General features: G+C 42.7%; 1 protein-coding gene across 1 annotated transcript in view; it reads left to right on the top strand.

Annotated features, from left to right (window-relative positions):
• Window positions 1–16,533, top strand: part of LOC139409827 (netrin receptor DCC-like) — a 567,888-nt gene that overhangs the window by 301,945 nt on the left and 249,410 nt on the right. The window contains exons 7-8 of the mRNA XM_071155214.1: window positions 14,383–14,537; window positions 14,788–14,908. Coding sequence (XP_071011315.1) covers window positions 14,383–14,537; window positions 14,788–14,908 — 276 coding nt within the window. The remainder of the gene's footprint in view (window positions 1–14,382; window positions 14,538–14,787; window positions 14,909–16,533) is intronic.

The following is a 16,533-nucleotide window of genomic DNA, read 5'->3' on the forward strand; positions in this document are numbered from 1 at the left end:
CTGTATAGTAGATTTAACAGGTTTATTCTGTATAGTAGATTTAACAGGTGTATTCTGTATAGTAGATTTAACAGGTGTATTCTGTATAGTAGATTTAACAGGTGTATTCTGTATAGTAGATTTAACAGGTGTATTCTGTATAGTAGATGTAACAGGTGTATTCTGTATAGTAGATTTAACAGGTGTATTCTGTATAGTAGATTTAACAGGTTTATTCTGTATAGTAGATTTAACAGGTGTATTCTGTATAGTAGATTTAACAGGTGTATTCTGTATAGTAGATGTAACAGGTGTATTCTGTATAGTAGATTTAACAGGTGTATTCTGTATAGTAGATTTAACAGGTTTATTCTGTATAGTAGATTTAACAGGTGTATTCTGTATAGTAGATTTAACAGGTGTATCCTGTATAGTAGATTTAACAGGTTTATTCTGTAGAGTAGATTTAACAGGTCTAGTCTGAATAGTAGATTTAACAGGTGTATTCTGTATAGTAGATTTAACAGGTGTATTCTGTATAGTAGATTTAACAGGTTTATTCTGTATAGTAGATTTAACAGGTGTATTCTGTATAGTAGATTTAACAGGTGTATTCTGTATAGTAGATGTAACAGGTGTATTCTGTATAGTAGATTTAACAGGTGTATTCTGTATAGTAGATTTAACAGGTTTATTCTGTATAGTAGATTTAACAGGTGTATTCTGTATAGTAGATTTAACAGGTGTATTCTGTATAGTAGATGTAACAGGTGTATTCTGTATAGTAGATTTAACAGGTGTATTCTGTATAGTAGATTTAACAGGTTTATTCTGTATAGTAGATTTAACAGGTGTATTCTGTATAGTAGATTTAACAGGTTTATTCTGTATAGTAGATTTAACAGGTGTATTCTGTATAGTAGATTTAACAGGTTTATTCTGTATAGTAGATTTAACAGGTGTATTCTGTATAGTAGATTTAACAGGTTTATTCTGTATAGTAGATTTAACAGGTGTATTCTGTATAGTAGATTTAACAGGTGTATTCTGTATAGTAGATGTAACAGGTGTATTCTGTATAGTAGATTTAACAGGTGTATTTTGTATAGTAGATTTAACAGGTTTATTCTGTATAGTAGATTTAACAGGTGTATTCTGTATAGTAGATTTAACAGGTGTATTCTGTATAGTAGATGTAACAGGTGTATTCTGTATAGTAGATTTAACAGGTGTATTCTGTATAGTAGATTTAACAGGTTTATTCTGTATAGTAGATTTAACAGGTGTATTCTGTATAGTAGATTTAACAGGTGTATTCTGTATAGTAGATTTAACAGGTTTATTCTGTAGAGTAGATTTAACAGGTCTAGACTGAATAGTAGATTTAACAGGTGTATTCTGTATAGTAGATGTAACAGGTGTATTCTGTATAGTAGATTTAACAGGTGTATTTTGTATAGTAGATTTAACAGGTTTATTCTGTATAGTAGATTTAACAGGTGTATTCTGTATAGTAGATTTAACAGGTGTATTCTGTATAGTAGATGTAACAGGTGTAGTCTGTATAGTAGATTTAACAGGTGTATTCTGTATAGTAGATTTAACAGGTTTATTCTGTATAGTAGATTTAACAGGTGTATTCTGTATAGTAGATTTAACAGGTGTATTCTGTATAGTAGATGTAACAGGTGTATTCTGTATAGTAGATTTAACAGGTGTATTCTGTATAGTAGATTTAACAGGTTTATTCTGTATAGTAGATTTAACAGGTGTATTCTGTATAGTAGATTTAACAGGTTTATTCTGTATAGTAGATTTAACAGGTGTATTCTGTATAGTAGATTTAACAGGTGTATTCTGTATAGTAGATGTAACAGGTGTATTCTGTATAGTAGATTTAACAGGTGTATTCTGTATAGTAGATTTAACAGGTTTATTCTGTATAGTAGATTTAACAGGTGTATTCTGTATAGTAGATTTAACAGGTGTATCCTGTATAGTAGATTTAACAGGTTTATTCTGTAGAGTAGATTTAACAGGTCTAGACTGAATAGTAGATTTAACAGGTGTATTCTGTATAGTAGATTTAACAGGTGTATTCTGTATAGTAGATTTAACAGGTGTATTCTGTATAGTCGATTTAACAGGTGTATTCTGTATAGTAGATTTAACAGGTTTATTCTGTATAGTAGATTTAACAGGTGTATTCTGTATAGTAGATTTAACAGGTGTATTCTGTATAGTAGATTTAACAGGTTTATTCTGTATAGTAGATTTAACAGGTGTATTCTGTATAGTAGATTTAACAGGTGTATTCTGTATAGTAGATGTAACAGGTGTATTCTGTATAGTAGATTTAACAGGTGTATTCTGTATAGTAGATTTAACAGGTTTATTCTGTATAGTAGATTTAACAGGTGTATTCTGTATAGTAGATTTAACAGGTGTATTCTGTATAGTAGATGTAACAGGTGTATTCTGTATAGTAGATTTAACAGGTGTATTCTGTATAGTAGATTTAACAGGTTTATTCTGTATAGTAGATTTAACAGGTGTATTCTGTATAGTAGATTTAACAGGTGTATCCTGTATAGTAGATTTAACAGGTTTATTCTGTAGAGTAGATTTAACAGGTCTAGACTGAATAGTAGATTTAACAGGTGTATTCTGTATAGTAGATTTAACAGGTGTATTCTGTATAGTAGATTTAACAGGTTTATTCTGTATAGTAGATTTAACAGGTGTATTCTGTATAGTAGATTTAACAGGTGTATTCTGTATAGTAGATGTAACAGGTGTATTCTGTATAGTAGATTTAACAGGTGTATTCTGTATAGTAGATTTAACAGGTTTATTCTGTATAGTAGATTTAACAGGTGTATTCTGTATAGTAGATTTAACAGGTGTATTCTGTATAGTAGATGTAACAGGTGTATTCTGTATAGTAGATTTAACAGGTGTATTCTGTATAGTAGATTTAACAGGTTTATTCTGTATAGTAGATTTAACAGGTGTATTCTGTATAGTAGATTTAACAGGTGTATCCTGTATAGTAGATTTAACAGGTTTATTCTGTAGAGTAGATTTAACAGGTCTAGACTGAATAGTAGATTTAACAGGTGTATTCTGTATAGTAGATTTAACAGGTGTATTCTGTATAGTAGATTTAACAGGTTTATTCTGTATAGTAGATTTAACAGGTGTATTCTGTATAGTAGATTTAACAGGTGTATTCTGTATAGTAGATGTAACAGGTGTATTCTGTATAGTAGATTTAACAGGTGTATTCTGTATAGTAGATTTAACAGGTTTATTCTGTATAGTAGATTTAACAGGTGTATTCTGTATAGTAGATTTAACAGGTGTATTCTGTATAGTAGATGTAACAGGTGTATTCTGTATAGTAGATTTAACAGGTGTATTCTGTATAGTAGATTTAACAGGTTTATTCTGTATAGTAGATTTAACAGGTGTATTCTGTATAGTAGATTTAACAGGTGTATTCTGTATAGTAGATTTAACAGGTTTATTCTGTAGAGTAGATTTAACAGGTCTAGACTGAATAGTAGATTTAACAGGTGTATTCTGTATAGTAGATGTAACAGGTGTATTCTGTATAGTAGATTTAACAGGTGTATTTTGTATAGTAGATTTAACAGGTTTATTCTGTATAGTAGATTTAACAGGTGTATTCTGTATAGTAGATTTAACAGGTGTATTCTGTATAGTAGATGTAACAGGTGTATTCTGTATAGTAGATTTAACAGGTGTATTCTGTATAGTAGATTTAACAGGTTTATTCTGTATAGTAGATTTAACAGGTGTATTCTGTATAGTAGATTTAACAGGTGTATTCTGTATAGTAGATTTAACAGGTTTATTCTGTAGAGTAGATTTAACAGGTCTAGACTGAATAGTAGATTTAACAGGTGCATGTATGTGTACGCGATACATTTTGCAGCTGCCGACTACTTATTGTTCTGTGAAAATGTATTTTTCTACTTGCGGTTTTTACCATACTAATATCCCTGGCCTGTTCCCAATCTGCCAGATGTGTTTTTACCAGTGATTCAGAGGAGCTCAGTGCTTATTCACATCACGTTGTTGTTCTATAGTTCTCTGTTTGTTGACACGTTTTCATCCCTCAGAGACAGATGCGTCTGTTGGAGAAACGGGTGGTAAACATGTCTCACTGTCATAGTGTGTCTGAGGAAGTCTGTCATAGTGTGTCTGAGGAAGTCTGTCATAGTGTGTCTGAGGAAGTATGACTGTCGTAGTGTGTCTGAGGAAGTCTGTCATAGTGTGTCTGAGGAAGTCTGTCATAGTGTGTCTGAGGAAGTCTGTAATAGTGTGTCTGAGGAAGTCTGACTGTCAGGGTGTTTCAGGAAGTCTGACTGTCATAGTGTGTCTGAGGAAGTCTGACTGTCGTAGGGTGTTTCAAGAAGTCTGACTGTCATAGTGTGTCTGAGGAAGTCTGACTGTCATAGGGTGTTTCAGGAAGTCTGACTGTCAAGGTGTTTCAGGAAGTCTGACTGTCATAAGGTATCTGAGGAAGTCTGACTGGCATCGTGTGTCTGAGGAAGTTTGACTGTCATAGGATGTTTCAGGAAGTTTGACTGTCATAGGATGTTTCAGGAAGTCTGACTGTCATTGTGTGTCTGAGGAAGTAGAAGGAAGAGATGGACACACTGTCTGTGTGTCTGTGTGTGGGTAGATTGCAGGGGGGTTGGGGGGTACCTTTCTGCTCCCATGTCCTACTGTCAACCCCCTACTTACACCCCCCCTCCCCTTCTGGAGGTACACACACAAACACAAGCTGAGACAGCTAAGGCTGCAGAGGTGAGACAAAGTGCAGAGTGATGTGGCTGTACAGGCGTTCTGTCCTACAGGTGACCACACTAAAACACTCTCAAACGTAAAGTCTGTGACCTACAATTTCCTTGAGTGATCCTATCTCGTTTCCTCACACTTTCACTCTCTTTTTCTCTGTCGCTCACCCCGTCTCTCTGTCTTTCTCCCTCTCTCTCCCTCATCCCATCCCTCTCTCCATTCACCTCCCTCTCTCTCATCCCCTCCCTCTCTATATTCCCCTCCCTCTCTCCATTCCCCTCCCTCTCTCCATTCCCCTCCCTCTCTCCCTCATCCCCTCCCTCTCTCCATTCCCCTCCCTCTCTCTCATCCCCTCCCTCTCTATATTCCCCTCCCTCTCTCCATTCCCCTCCCTCTCTCCATTCCCCACCCTCTCTCATCCCCTCCCCCTCTCCATTCCCCTCCCTCTCTCCATTCCCCTCCCTCTCTCCATTCCCCTCCCTCTCTCCATTCCCCTCCCTCTCTCCATTCCCCTCCCTCTCTCCATTCCCCTCCCTCTCTCCATCCCCTCCCTCTCTCCATTCCCCTCCCTCTCTCCATTCCCCTCCCTCTCTCCATTCCCCTCCCTCTCTCTCTTCCTCTCCCTCTCTCCATCATCTCCCTCTCTCCATTCCTCTCTCCATCCCATCCCTCTCTCCATCCCCTCCCCCTCTCCATTCCCCTCCCTATTTCCATTCCCCTCCCTCTCTCTCATCCCCTCCCTCTCTCCATTCCCCTCTTTCTCTCAATTCACTCCCTCTCTCCATTCCCCTCCCTCTCTCCATTCCCCTCCCTCTCTACATTCCCCTCCCTCTCTCCATACACTCCCTCTCTCCATTCCCCTCCCTCTCTCCATTCCCCTCCCTCTCTCCATTCCCCTCCCTCTCTCCATACACTCCCTCTCTCCATTCCCCTCCCTCTCTCCATTCCTCTCCCTCCCTCTCTCCATCCCCTCCCTCTCTCCATCATCTCCCTCTCTCCATTCCTCTCTCCATCCCATCCCTTTCTCCATCCCCTCCCCCTCTCCATTCCCCTCCCTATCTCCATTCCCCTCCCTCTCTCTCATCCCCTCCCTCTCTCCATTCCCCTCCCTCTCTCCATTCCCCTCTTTCTCTCCATACACTCCCTCTCTCCATTCCCCTCCCTCTCTCCATTCCTCTCCCTCCCTCTCTCCATCCCCTCCCTCTCTCCATTCCCCTCCCTCTCTCCATTCCCCTCCCTCTCTACATTCCCCTCCTTCTCTCCATCCCCTCCCTCTCTCCATCCCCTCCCTCTCTCCATCCCCTCCCTCTCTCCATTCCCCTCCCTCTCTACATTCCCCTCCTTCTCTCCATCCACTCCCTCTCTCTCATCCCGTCTCTGTCTCTCTCTGACAATATCCATATTGTGTAGTTCTATTTATTGTTTGCGACCAAATATTAAACTGTAGAGTTTTATACTCAATGTTGTAATTAAACAAACAGGACAGGACAGGACAGGACATGCTTTATAGACCTATAACACAACACAACAGAACAGGACAGGCTTTATTGACCTGTAACACAACAGAACAGGACAGGACAGAAAAGAACAGAACAGAACAGGACAGGACAGGACAGGCTTTATAGACCTATAACACAACACAACAGAACAGAACAGGACAGGACAGGGCAGGACAGGCTTTATTGACCTGTAACACAGGATAACATGACAGGACAGAACAGAACAGGACAGGACAGGACAGGCTTTATAGACCTATAACACAACAGAACAGGACAGGACAGGACAGGCTTTATTGACCTGTAACACAGGAGAACAGGACAGGACAGAACAGAACAGGACAGGACAGGCTTTATAGACCTATAACACAACAGAACAGGACAGGACAGGACAGGACAGGCTTTATTGACCTGTAACACAGGAGAACATGACAGGACAGAACAGAACAGGACAGGACAGTACAGGCTTTATAGACCTATAACACAACAGAACAGGACAGGACAGGCTTTGTTGACTTGTAACACAGGAGAACAGGACAGGACAGAACAGAACAGGACAGGACAGGACAGGCTTTATAGACCTATAACACAACAGAACAGGACAGGACAGGACAGGACAGGCTTTATTGACCTGTAACACAGGAGAACATGACAGGACAGGACAGGACAGGACAGGACAGGACAGGCTTTATAGACCTATAACACAACAGAACAGGACAGGACAGGACAGGCTTTATTGACCTGTAACACAGGAGAACAGGACAGAACAGGACAGAACAGAACAGGACAGAACAGAACAGGACAGGACAGAACAGAACAGGACAGGACAGAACAGGACAGAACAGGACAGAACAGGACAGGACAGAACAGGACAGAACAGGACAAGACAGAACAGAACAGGACAGGACAGGACAGAACAGAACAGGACAGAACAGGACAGAACAGGACAGGACAGAACAGGACAGGACAGAACAGGACAGAACAGGACAGAACAGAACAGGACAGGCTTTACTGACCTATAACACAACACAACAGAACACAACAGGACAGGACAGGACAGAACAGGACAGAACAGGACAGGACAGGGCAGGACAGAACAGGACAGGCTTTATTGACCTATAACACAACAGGACAGGACAGGACAGGACAGGACAGGGCAGGTCAGGACAGGACAGGACAGGCTTTAATGACCTATAACACAACAGGACAGGACAGGACAGGCTTTATTGACCTATAACACAACAGGGCAGGACAGGACAGGACAGGACAGGGCAGGACAGGACAGGACAGGACAGGCTTTATTGACCTATAACACAACAGGACAGGACAGGACAGGACAGGGCAGGACAGGACAGGACAGGGCAGGTCAGGACAGGACAGGCTTTAATGACCTATAACACAACAGGACAGGACAGGACAGGACAGGACAGGCTTTATTGACCTATAACACAACAGGACAGGACAGGACAGGACAGGACAGGACAGGACAGGCTTTATTGACCTATAACACAACAGGACAGGACAGGACAGGACAGGCTTTATAGACTTATAACACAACAGAACAGGACAGGACAGGACAGGACAGGACAAGACAGGACAGGACAGGACAGGACAGGACAAGACAGAACAGGACAGGACAGACACAACAGATTTGAGGTAGAATACATGGATGAATGGAGAACAAATGAATGTATGTGCAAATCAGTGATTAGAAGGTTCCAGCAAGATAATCAGATCAGTGATTAGAAGGTTCCAGCAAGAGAATCAAATCAGTGATTAGAAGGTTCCAGCAAGAGAATCAGATCAGTGATTAGAAGGTTCCAGCAAGAGAATCAAATCAGTGATTAGAAGGTTCCAGCAAGAGAATCAGATCAGTGATTAGAAGGTTCCAGCAAGAGAATCAAATCAGTGATTAGAAGGTTCCAGCAAGAGAATCAGATCAGTGATTAGAAGGTTCCAGCAAGAGAATCAAATCAGTGATTAGAAGGTTCCAGCAAGAGAATCAGATCAGTGATTAGAAGGTTCCAGCAAGAGAATCAAATCAGTGATTAGAAGGTTCCAGCAAGAGAATCAGATCAGTGATTAGAAGGTTCCAGCAAGAGAATCAAATCAGTGATTAGAAGGTTCCAGCAAGAGAATCAGATCAGTGATTAGAAGGTTCCAGCAAGAGAATCAAATCAGTGATTAGAAGGTTCCAGCAAGAGAATCAGATCAGTGATTAGAAGGTTCCAGCAAGAGAATCAAATCAGTGATTAGAAGGTTCCAGCAAGAGAATCAGATCAGTGATTAGAAGGTTCCAGCAAGAGAATCAAATCAGTGATTAGAAGGTTCCAGCAAGAGAATCAAATCAGTGATTAGAAGGTTCCAGCAAGAGAATTAAATCAGTGATTAGAAGGTTCCAGCAAGAGAATCAAATCAGTGATTAGAAGGTTCCAGCAAGAGAATCAAATCAGTGATTAGAAGGTTCCAGCAAGAGAATCAAATCAGTGATTAGAAGGTGCCAGCAAGAGAATCAAATCAGTGATTAGAAGGTTCCAGCAAGAGAATCAAATCAGTGATTAGAAGGTTCCAGCAAGAGAATCAAATCAGTGATTAGAAGGTGCCAGCAAGAGAATTAAATCAGTGATTAGAAGGTTCCTGAAAGATAATCAAATCAGTGATTAGAAGGTTCCAGCAAGAGAATCAAATCAGTGATTAGAAGGTTCCAGCAAGAGATTCAAATCAGTGATTAGAAGGTTCCAGCAAGAGAATCAAATCAGTGATTAGAAGGTGCCAGCAAGATAATCAAATCAGTGATTAGAAGGTTCCAGCAAGAGAATCAAATCAGTGATTAGAAGGTTCCTGAAAGAGAATCAAATCAGTGATTAGAAGGTTCCAGCAAGAGAATCAAATCAGTGATTAGAAGGTTCCAGCAAGAGAATCAAATCAGTGATTAGAAGGTTCCTGAAAGAGAATCAAATCAGTGATTAGAAGGTTCCAGCAAGAGAATCAAATCAGTGATTAGAAGGTTCCAGCAAGAGAATCAAATCAGTGATTAGAAGGTTCCAGCAAGAGAATCAGATCAGTGATTAGAAGGTTCCAGCAAGAGAATCAAATCAGTGATTAGAAGGTTCCAGCAAGAGAATCAGATCAGTGATTAGAAGGTTCCAGCAAGAGAATCAAATCAGTGATTAGAAGGTTCCAGCAAGAGAATCAGATCAGTGATTAGAAGGTTCCAGCAAGAGAATCAAATCAGTGATTAGAAGGTTCCAGCAAGAGAATCAGATCAGTGATTAGAAGGTTCCAGCAAGAGAATCAAATCAGTGATTAGAAGGTTCCAGCAAGAGAATCAGATCAGTGATTAGAAGGTTCCAGCAAGAGAATCAAATCAGTGATTAGAAGGTTCCAGCAAGAGAATCAAATCAGTGATTAGAAGGTTCCAGCAAGAGAATTAAATCAGTGATTAGAAGGTTCCAGCAAGAGAATCAAATCAGTGATTAGAAGGTTCCAGCAAGAGAATCAAATCAGTGATTAGAAGGTTCCAGCAAGAGAATCAAATCAGTGATTAGAAGGTGCCAGCAAGAGAATCAAATCAGTGATTAGAAGGTTCCAGCAAGAGAATCAAATCAGTGATTAGAAGGTTCCAGCAAGAGAATCAAATCAGTGATTAGAAGGTGCCAGCAAGAGAATTAAATCAGTGATTAGAAGGTTCCTGAAAGATAATCAAATCAGTGATTAGAAGGTTCCAGCAAGAGAATCAAATCAGTGATTAGAAGGTTCCAGCAAGAGATTCAAATCAGTGATTAGAAGGTTCCAGCAAGAGAATCAAATCAGTGATTAGAAGGTGCCAGCAAGATAATCAAATCAGTGATTAGAAGGTTCCAGCAAGAGAATCAAATCAGTGATTAGAAGGTTCCTGAAAGAGAATCAAATCAGTGATTAGAAGGTTCCAGCAAGAGAATCAAATCAGTGATTAGAAGGTTCCAGCAAGAGAATCAAATCAGTGATTAGAAGGTTCCTGAAAGAGAATCAAATCAGTGATTAGAAGGTTCCAGCAAGAGAATCAAATCAGTGATTAGAAGGTTCCAGCAAGAGAATCAAATCAGTGATTAAAGGTTCCAGCAAGAGAATCAAATCAGTGATTAGAAGGTTCCAACAAGAGAATCAAATCAGTGATTAGAAGGTTCCTGAAAGAGAATCAAATCAGTGATTAGAAGGTGCCAGCAAGAGAATCAAATCAGTGATTAGAAGGTTCCAGCAAGAGAATCAAATCAGTGATTAGAAGGTTCCAGCAAAAGAATCAAATCAGTGATTAGAAGGTTCCTGAAAGAGAATCAAATCAGTGATTAGAAGGTTCCTGAAAGAGAATCAAATCAGTGATTAGAAGGTTCCAGCAAGAGAATCAAATCAGTGATTAGAAGGTTCCTGAAAGAGAATCAAATCAGTGATTAGAAGGTGCCAGCAAGAGAATCAAATCAGTGATTAGAAGGTTCCAGCAAGAGAATCAAATCAGTGATTAGAAGGTTCCAGCAAGAGAATCAAATCAGTGATTAAAGGTTCCAGCAAGAGAATCAAATCAGTGATTAAAGGTTCCAGCAAGAGAATTAAATCAGTGATTAGAAGGTTCCAGCAAGAGAATCAAATCAGTGATTAGAAGGTTCCTGAAAGAGAATCAAATCAGTGATTAGAAGGTTCCAGCAAGAGAATCAAATCAGTGATTAGAAGGTTCCAGCAAGAGAATCAAATCAGTGATTAGAAGGTTCCAGCAAAAGAATCAGATCAGTGATTAGAAGGTGCCAGCAAGAGAATCAAATCAGTGATTAGAAGGTTCCAGCAAGAGAATTAAATCAGTGATTAGAAGGTTCCAGCAAGAGAATCAAATCAGTGATTAGAAGGTTCCTGAAAGAGAATCAAATCAGTGATTAGAAGGTTCCAGCAAGAGAATCAAATCAGTGATTAGAAGGTTCCTGAAAGAGAATCAAATCAGTGATTAGAAGGTTCCAACAAGAGAATCAAATCAGTGATTAGAAGGTGCCAGCAAGAGAATCAAATCAGTGATTAGAAGGTTCCTGAAAGAGAATCAAATCAGTGATTAGAAGGTTCCAGCAAGAGAATCAAATCAGTGATTAGAAGGTTCCAGCAAGAGAATCAAATCAGTGATTAGAAGGTTCCAGCAAGATAATCAAATCAGTGATTAGAAGGTTCCAACAAGAGAATCAAATCAGTGATTAGAAGGTTCCTGAAAGAGAATCAAATCAGTGATTAGAAGGTGCCAGCAAGAGAATCAAATCAGTGATTAGAAGGTTCCTGAAAGAGAATCAAATCAGTGATTAGAAGGTTCCAGCAAGAGAATCAAATCAGTGATTAGAAGGTTCCAGCAAGAGAATCAAATCAGTGATTAGAAGGTGCCAGCAAGAGAATCAAATCAGTGATTAGAAGGTTCCTGAAAGAGAATCAAATCAGTGATTAGAAGGTTCCAGCAAGAGAATCAAATCAGTGATTAGAAGGTTCCAGCAAGAGAATCAAATCAGTGATTAGAAGGTTCCAGCAAGAGAATCAAATCAGTGATTAGAAGGTTCCAACAAGAGAATCAAATCAGTGATTAGAAGGTTCCTGAAAGAGAATCAAATCAGTGATTAGAAGGTTCCTGAAAGAGAATCAAATCAGTGATTAGAAGGTGCCAGCAAGAGAATCAAATCAGTGATTAATTTCCTCGGGTGACATTTTGTTTGTTTTAGGTCTACTGCTTGAAATTAAGAGGGGTTGGAAGCAAGGCAGAATCAGAATATACGTTGTTTAGTTTCTCAACTGGCTTTAGTCATACAGTATGCACACACAGAAGATCCATTCAGAGCCTCCCGAGTGGCGCAGCGGTCTAAGGCACTGCATCTCAGTGCTAGAGGAGTCACTACAGACCCTGGTTCAGCGGTCTAAGACACTGCATCTCAGTGCTAGAGGAGTCACTACAGACCCTGGTTCAGCGGTCTAAGGCACTGCATCTCAGTGCTAGAGGAGTCACTACAGACCCTGGTTCAGCGGTCTAAGACACTGTATCTCAGTGTTAGAGGAGTCACTACAGACCCTGGTTCAGCGGTCTAAGACACTGCATCTCAGTGCTAGAGGAGTCACTACAGACCCTGGTTCAGCGGTCTAAGACACTGTATCTCAGTGTTAGAGGAATCACTACTGACCCTGGTTCAGCGGTCTAAGACACTGCATCTCAGTGCTAGAGGAGTCACTACAGACCCTGGTTCAGAGGTCTAAGACACTGTATCTCAGTGTTAGAGGAATCACTACTGACCCTGGTTCAGCGGTCTAAGGCACTGCATCTCAGTGTTTGAGGAGTCACTACTGTCCCTGGTTCAGCGGTCTAAGACACTGCATATCAGTGCTAGAGGAGTCACCACAGACCCTGGTTCAGAGGTCTAAGACACTGTATCTCAGTGTTAGAGGAGTCACTACAGACCCTGGTTCAGTGGTCTAAGACACTGCATCTCAGTGCTAGAGGAGTCACTACTGACCCTGGTTCAGAGGTCTAAGACACTGCATCTCAGTGCTAGAGGAGTCACTACTGACCCTGGTTCAGAGGTCTAAGACACTGCATCTCAGTGCTAGAGGAGTCACTACAGACCCTGGTTCAGCGGTCTAAGACACTGCATCTCAGTACTAGAGGAGTCACTACTGACCCTGGTTCAGTGGTCTAAGGCACTGCATCTCAGTGTTAGAGGAGTCACTACTGACCCTGGTTCAGAGGTCTAAGACACTGCATCTCAGTGCTAGACAAGTCACTACAGACCCTGGTTCAGCGGTCTAAGACACTGCATCTCAGTACTAGAGGAGTCACTACTGACCCTGGTTCAGTGGTCTAAGGCACTGCATCTCAGTGTTAGAGGAGTCACTACTGACCCTGGCTCAGAGGTCTAAGACACTGCCTCTCAGTGTTAGAGGAGTCACTACAGACCCTGGTTCAGTGGTCTAAGGCATCTCAGTGCTAGAGGGGTCACTACAGACCCTGGTTCAGAGGTCTAAGGCACTGCATCTCAGTGTTAGAGGAGTCACTACAGACCCTGGTTCAGCGGTCTAAGGCACTGCATCACAGTGCTTGAGGTGTCACTACAGACCCGGGTTTGATCAGAGGCAGAATTACTTGTTCACTCTGTCTCCTTGTACATAATAATTCACATTTTCCTTGTTTTTGGCTGGATTATTTTCCTGTTCTAGCACACAGGCATCAAATTAAGATCCTACATGTGTAGTAGTGACAACTAGTCACTGAATGGATAAGTAGTCATATCACTGTAATATGAAGAAAATTATGTCATCCACTGATACTTGTTACCAAGCTGTCATCCTCTGATACTTGTTACCAAGCTGTCATCCTCTGATACTTGTTACCAAGCTGTCATCCACTGATACTTGTTACCAAGCTGTCATCCTCTGATACTTGTTCCCAAGCTGTCATCCACTGACACTTGTTCCCAAGCTGTCATCCACTGATACTTGTTCCCAAGCTGTCATCCACTGATACTTGTTCCCAAGCTGTCATCCACCTGTTTTTTTCCTGAGTATTCTGTTACTGACTTCATCTTCTTCTGTATTCTGTTCCCCTGACCCTAACCCTGACCCTAACCCTGACCCCAACCCTGACCCCAACCCTGACCCCAACCCTAACCCCAACCCTGACCCCAACCCTGACCCCAACCCTGACCCTAACCCTAACCCTGTATCTCTCTCTCTACAGTTCCTGAAATAACCCCAACCCTACCCCTAACCCTAACCCTAACCCTGACCCTAACCCTGACCCCAACCCTGACCCCAACCCTAACCCTGTATCTCTCTCTCTACAGTTCCTGAAATAACCCCAACCCTACCCCTAACCTTAACCCTAACCTTAACCCTGTATCTCTCTCTCTACAGTTCCTGAAATAACCCCAACCCTAACCAATAACCATACACATAAATCTAAGCCTACACCTACATCTACGTTCATACCTAACCCCCAACCCTCTTTCTTCTCTCGCTACAGTGCCACCCCAGTTCCTGAACTACCCCACCAACACGTATGTCTAACCCTAACCCTGTATCCCTCTCTCTACAGTGCCACCCCAGTTCCTAAACTACCCCACCAACACGTATTCCTATGAGAGTACGGACATGGAGCTGGAGTGTGCTGTAACGGGGAACCCTCCTCCCACGGTGCGTTGGATGAAGAACGGAGAGGAGGTCATCCCCAGTGACTACTTCCAGATCGTTGTGAGTTAAACAAACCAAAGGACTGTGTGTGTGTGTGTGTGTGTGTGTGTGTGTGTGTGCGTGTGTGTGTGTGTGTGTGTCCATGTATGGTAATATATAGTACCTCAACCGTATATAATATCATTTTTCTGTGTCGGTACTGATTGTCTTGTGGAGCGGTTGTTGTTTAGCAGAAGACAAACTTCACATTATACCTTCATGTACATTGAACAATCAAATAGCATTCTAAGTGTTAAACCTGCGTCTTTAGGATGGCAGTAACCTCCAGATCCTTGGTCTGGTGAAGTCAGATGAAGGTTTCTATCAGTGTGTGGCTGAGAACGAAGCAGGGAACGCCCAGGCTATGGCCCAGCTCATACTGAGAGAGCCAGGTAAGAGACAGCCCTAACCAGGCCATGCCAAGCTAAACTTCTCTCTGTGTCTCAGCTAAACTTCTCTCTGTGTGTCTCAGCATAATGTCTCTCTCTCTGTGTCTCAGCTTAATGTCTCTCTCTGTGCTGCATCTCTCTCTCTGTCTCTGTCTCTGTCTCTGTCTCTGTCTCTGTCTCTCTCTCTCTCTCTCTCTCTCTCTCTCTCTCTCTCTCTCTCACTCTCTCTCTCTCTCTCTCTCTCTCTCACTCTCTCTCTCCATCTCTCTCTCTCTCTCTCTCTCTCTCTGTGTGTGTGTCTCAGCTCCATCGCTCTCTCTCTCTGTGTGTGTCTCAGCTCCATCTCTCTCTCTCTCTCTCTGTGTGTGTCTCAGCTCCATCTCTCTCTCTCTCTCTCTGTGTGTCTCAGCTCCATCTCTCCCTCTCTCTCTCTGTGTGTGGCTCAGCTCCACCTCTAAATCTCGCTCAGTTTAACACACACCAACACACACCAATACACACCAACACACACCGACACACACCAACACACACCGACACACACCAACACACACCGACACACACCAACCTTTCCTCACCCTCCCCTCCTCAACCTCCCCTCCTCCATCCCTCTTCCTCACACTCCCCTCCTCACCCTCCATTCCTCCTCCTCTTCACCCTTCATTCCTCCTCCTCCTCACCCTTCACTCCTCCATTCCTCCTCCTCCTCACCCTTCAGTCCTCAATTCCTCCTCCTCACCCTTCACTCCTCCATTCCTCCTCCTCCTCACCCTTCAGTCCTCCAGTCCTCCTCCTCCTCACCCTTCACTCCTCCAGTCCTCCTCCTCCTCACCCTTCACTCCTCCATTCCTCCTCCTCACCCTCCCCTCCTCACTATTCACTCCTCCATTCCTCCTCCTCCTCACCCTCCCCTCCTCACCCTCCATTCCTCCTCCTCTTCACCCTTCACTCCTCCTCCTCCTCACCCTTCACTCCTCCATTCCTCCTCCTCCTCACCCTCCACTCCTCCATTCCTCCTCCTCCTCACCCTTCACTCCTCCATTCCTCTTCCTCCTCACCCTTCACTCCTCCATTCCTCCTCCTCCTCACCCTTCACTCCTCCAGTCCTCCTCCTCCTCACTCTTCACTCCTCCATTCCTCCTCCTCCTCACCCTCCACTCCTCCATTCCTCCTCCTCACCCTCCCCTCCTCACCCTTCAGTCCTCCATTCCTCCTCCTCCTCACCCTTCACTCCTCCAGTCCTCCTCCTCCTCACCCTTCACTCCTCCAGTCCTCCTCCTCCTCACTCTTCACTCCTCCATTCCTCCTCCTCCTCACCCTCCACTCCTCCATTCCTCCTCCTCCTCACCCTCCACTCCTCCATTCCTCCTCCTCACCCTCCCCTCCTCACCCTTCAGTCCTCCATTCCTCCTCCTCCTCACCCTTCACACCTCCAGTCCTCCTCCTCCTCACTCTTCACTCCTCCATTCCTCCTCCTCCTCACCCTCCACTCCTCCATTCCTCCTCCTCACCCTCCCCTCCTCACCCTTCAGTCCTCCATTCCTCCTCCTCCTCACCCTTCACTCCTCCATTCCTCCTCCTCCTCACCCTTCACTCCTCCATTCCTCCTCCTCCTCACCCTTGCCAGCCTG

The sequence above is a fragment of the Oncorhynchus clarkii genome, chromosome 5 (assembly GCF_045791955.1).
Source record: "Oncorhynchus clarkii lewisi isolate Uvic-CL-2024 chromosome 5, UVic_Ocla_1.0, whole genome shotgun sequence".
Lineage (NCBI taxonomy): Eukaryota > Metazoa > Chordata > Actinopteri > Salmoniformes > Salmonidae > Oncorhynchus > Oncorhynchus clarkii.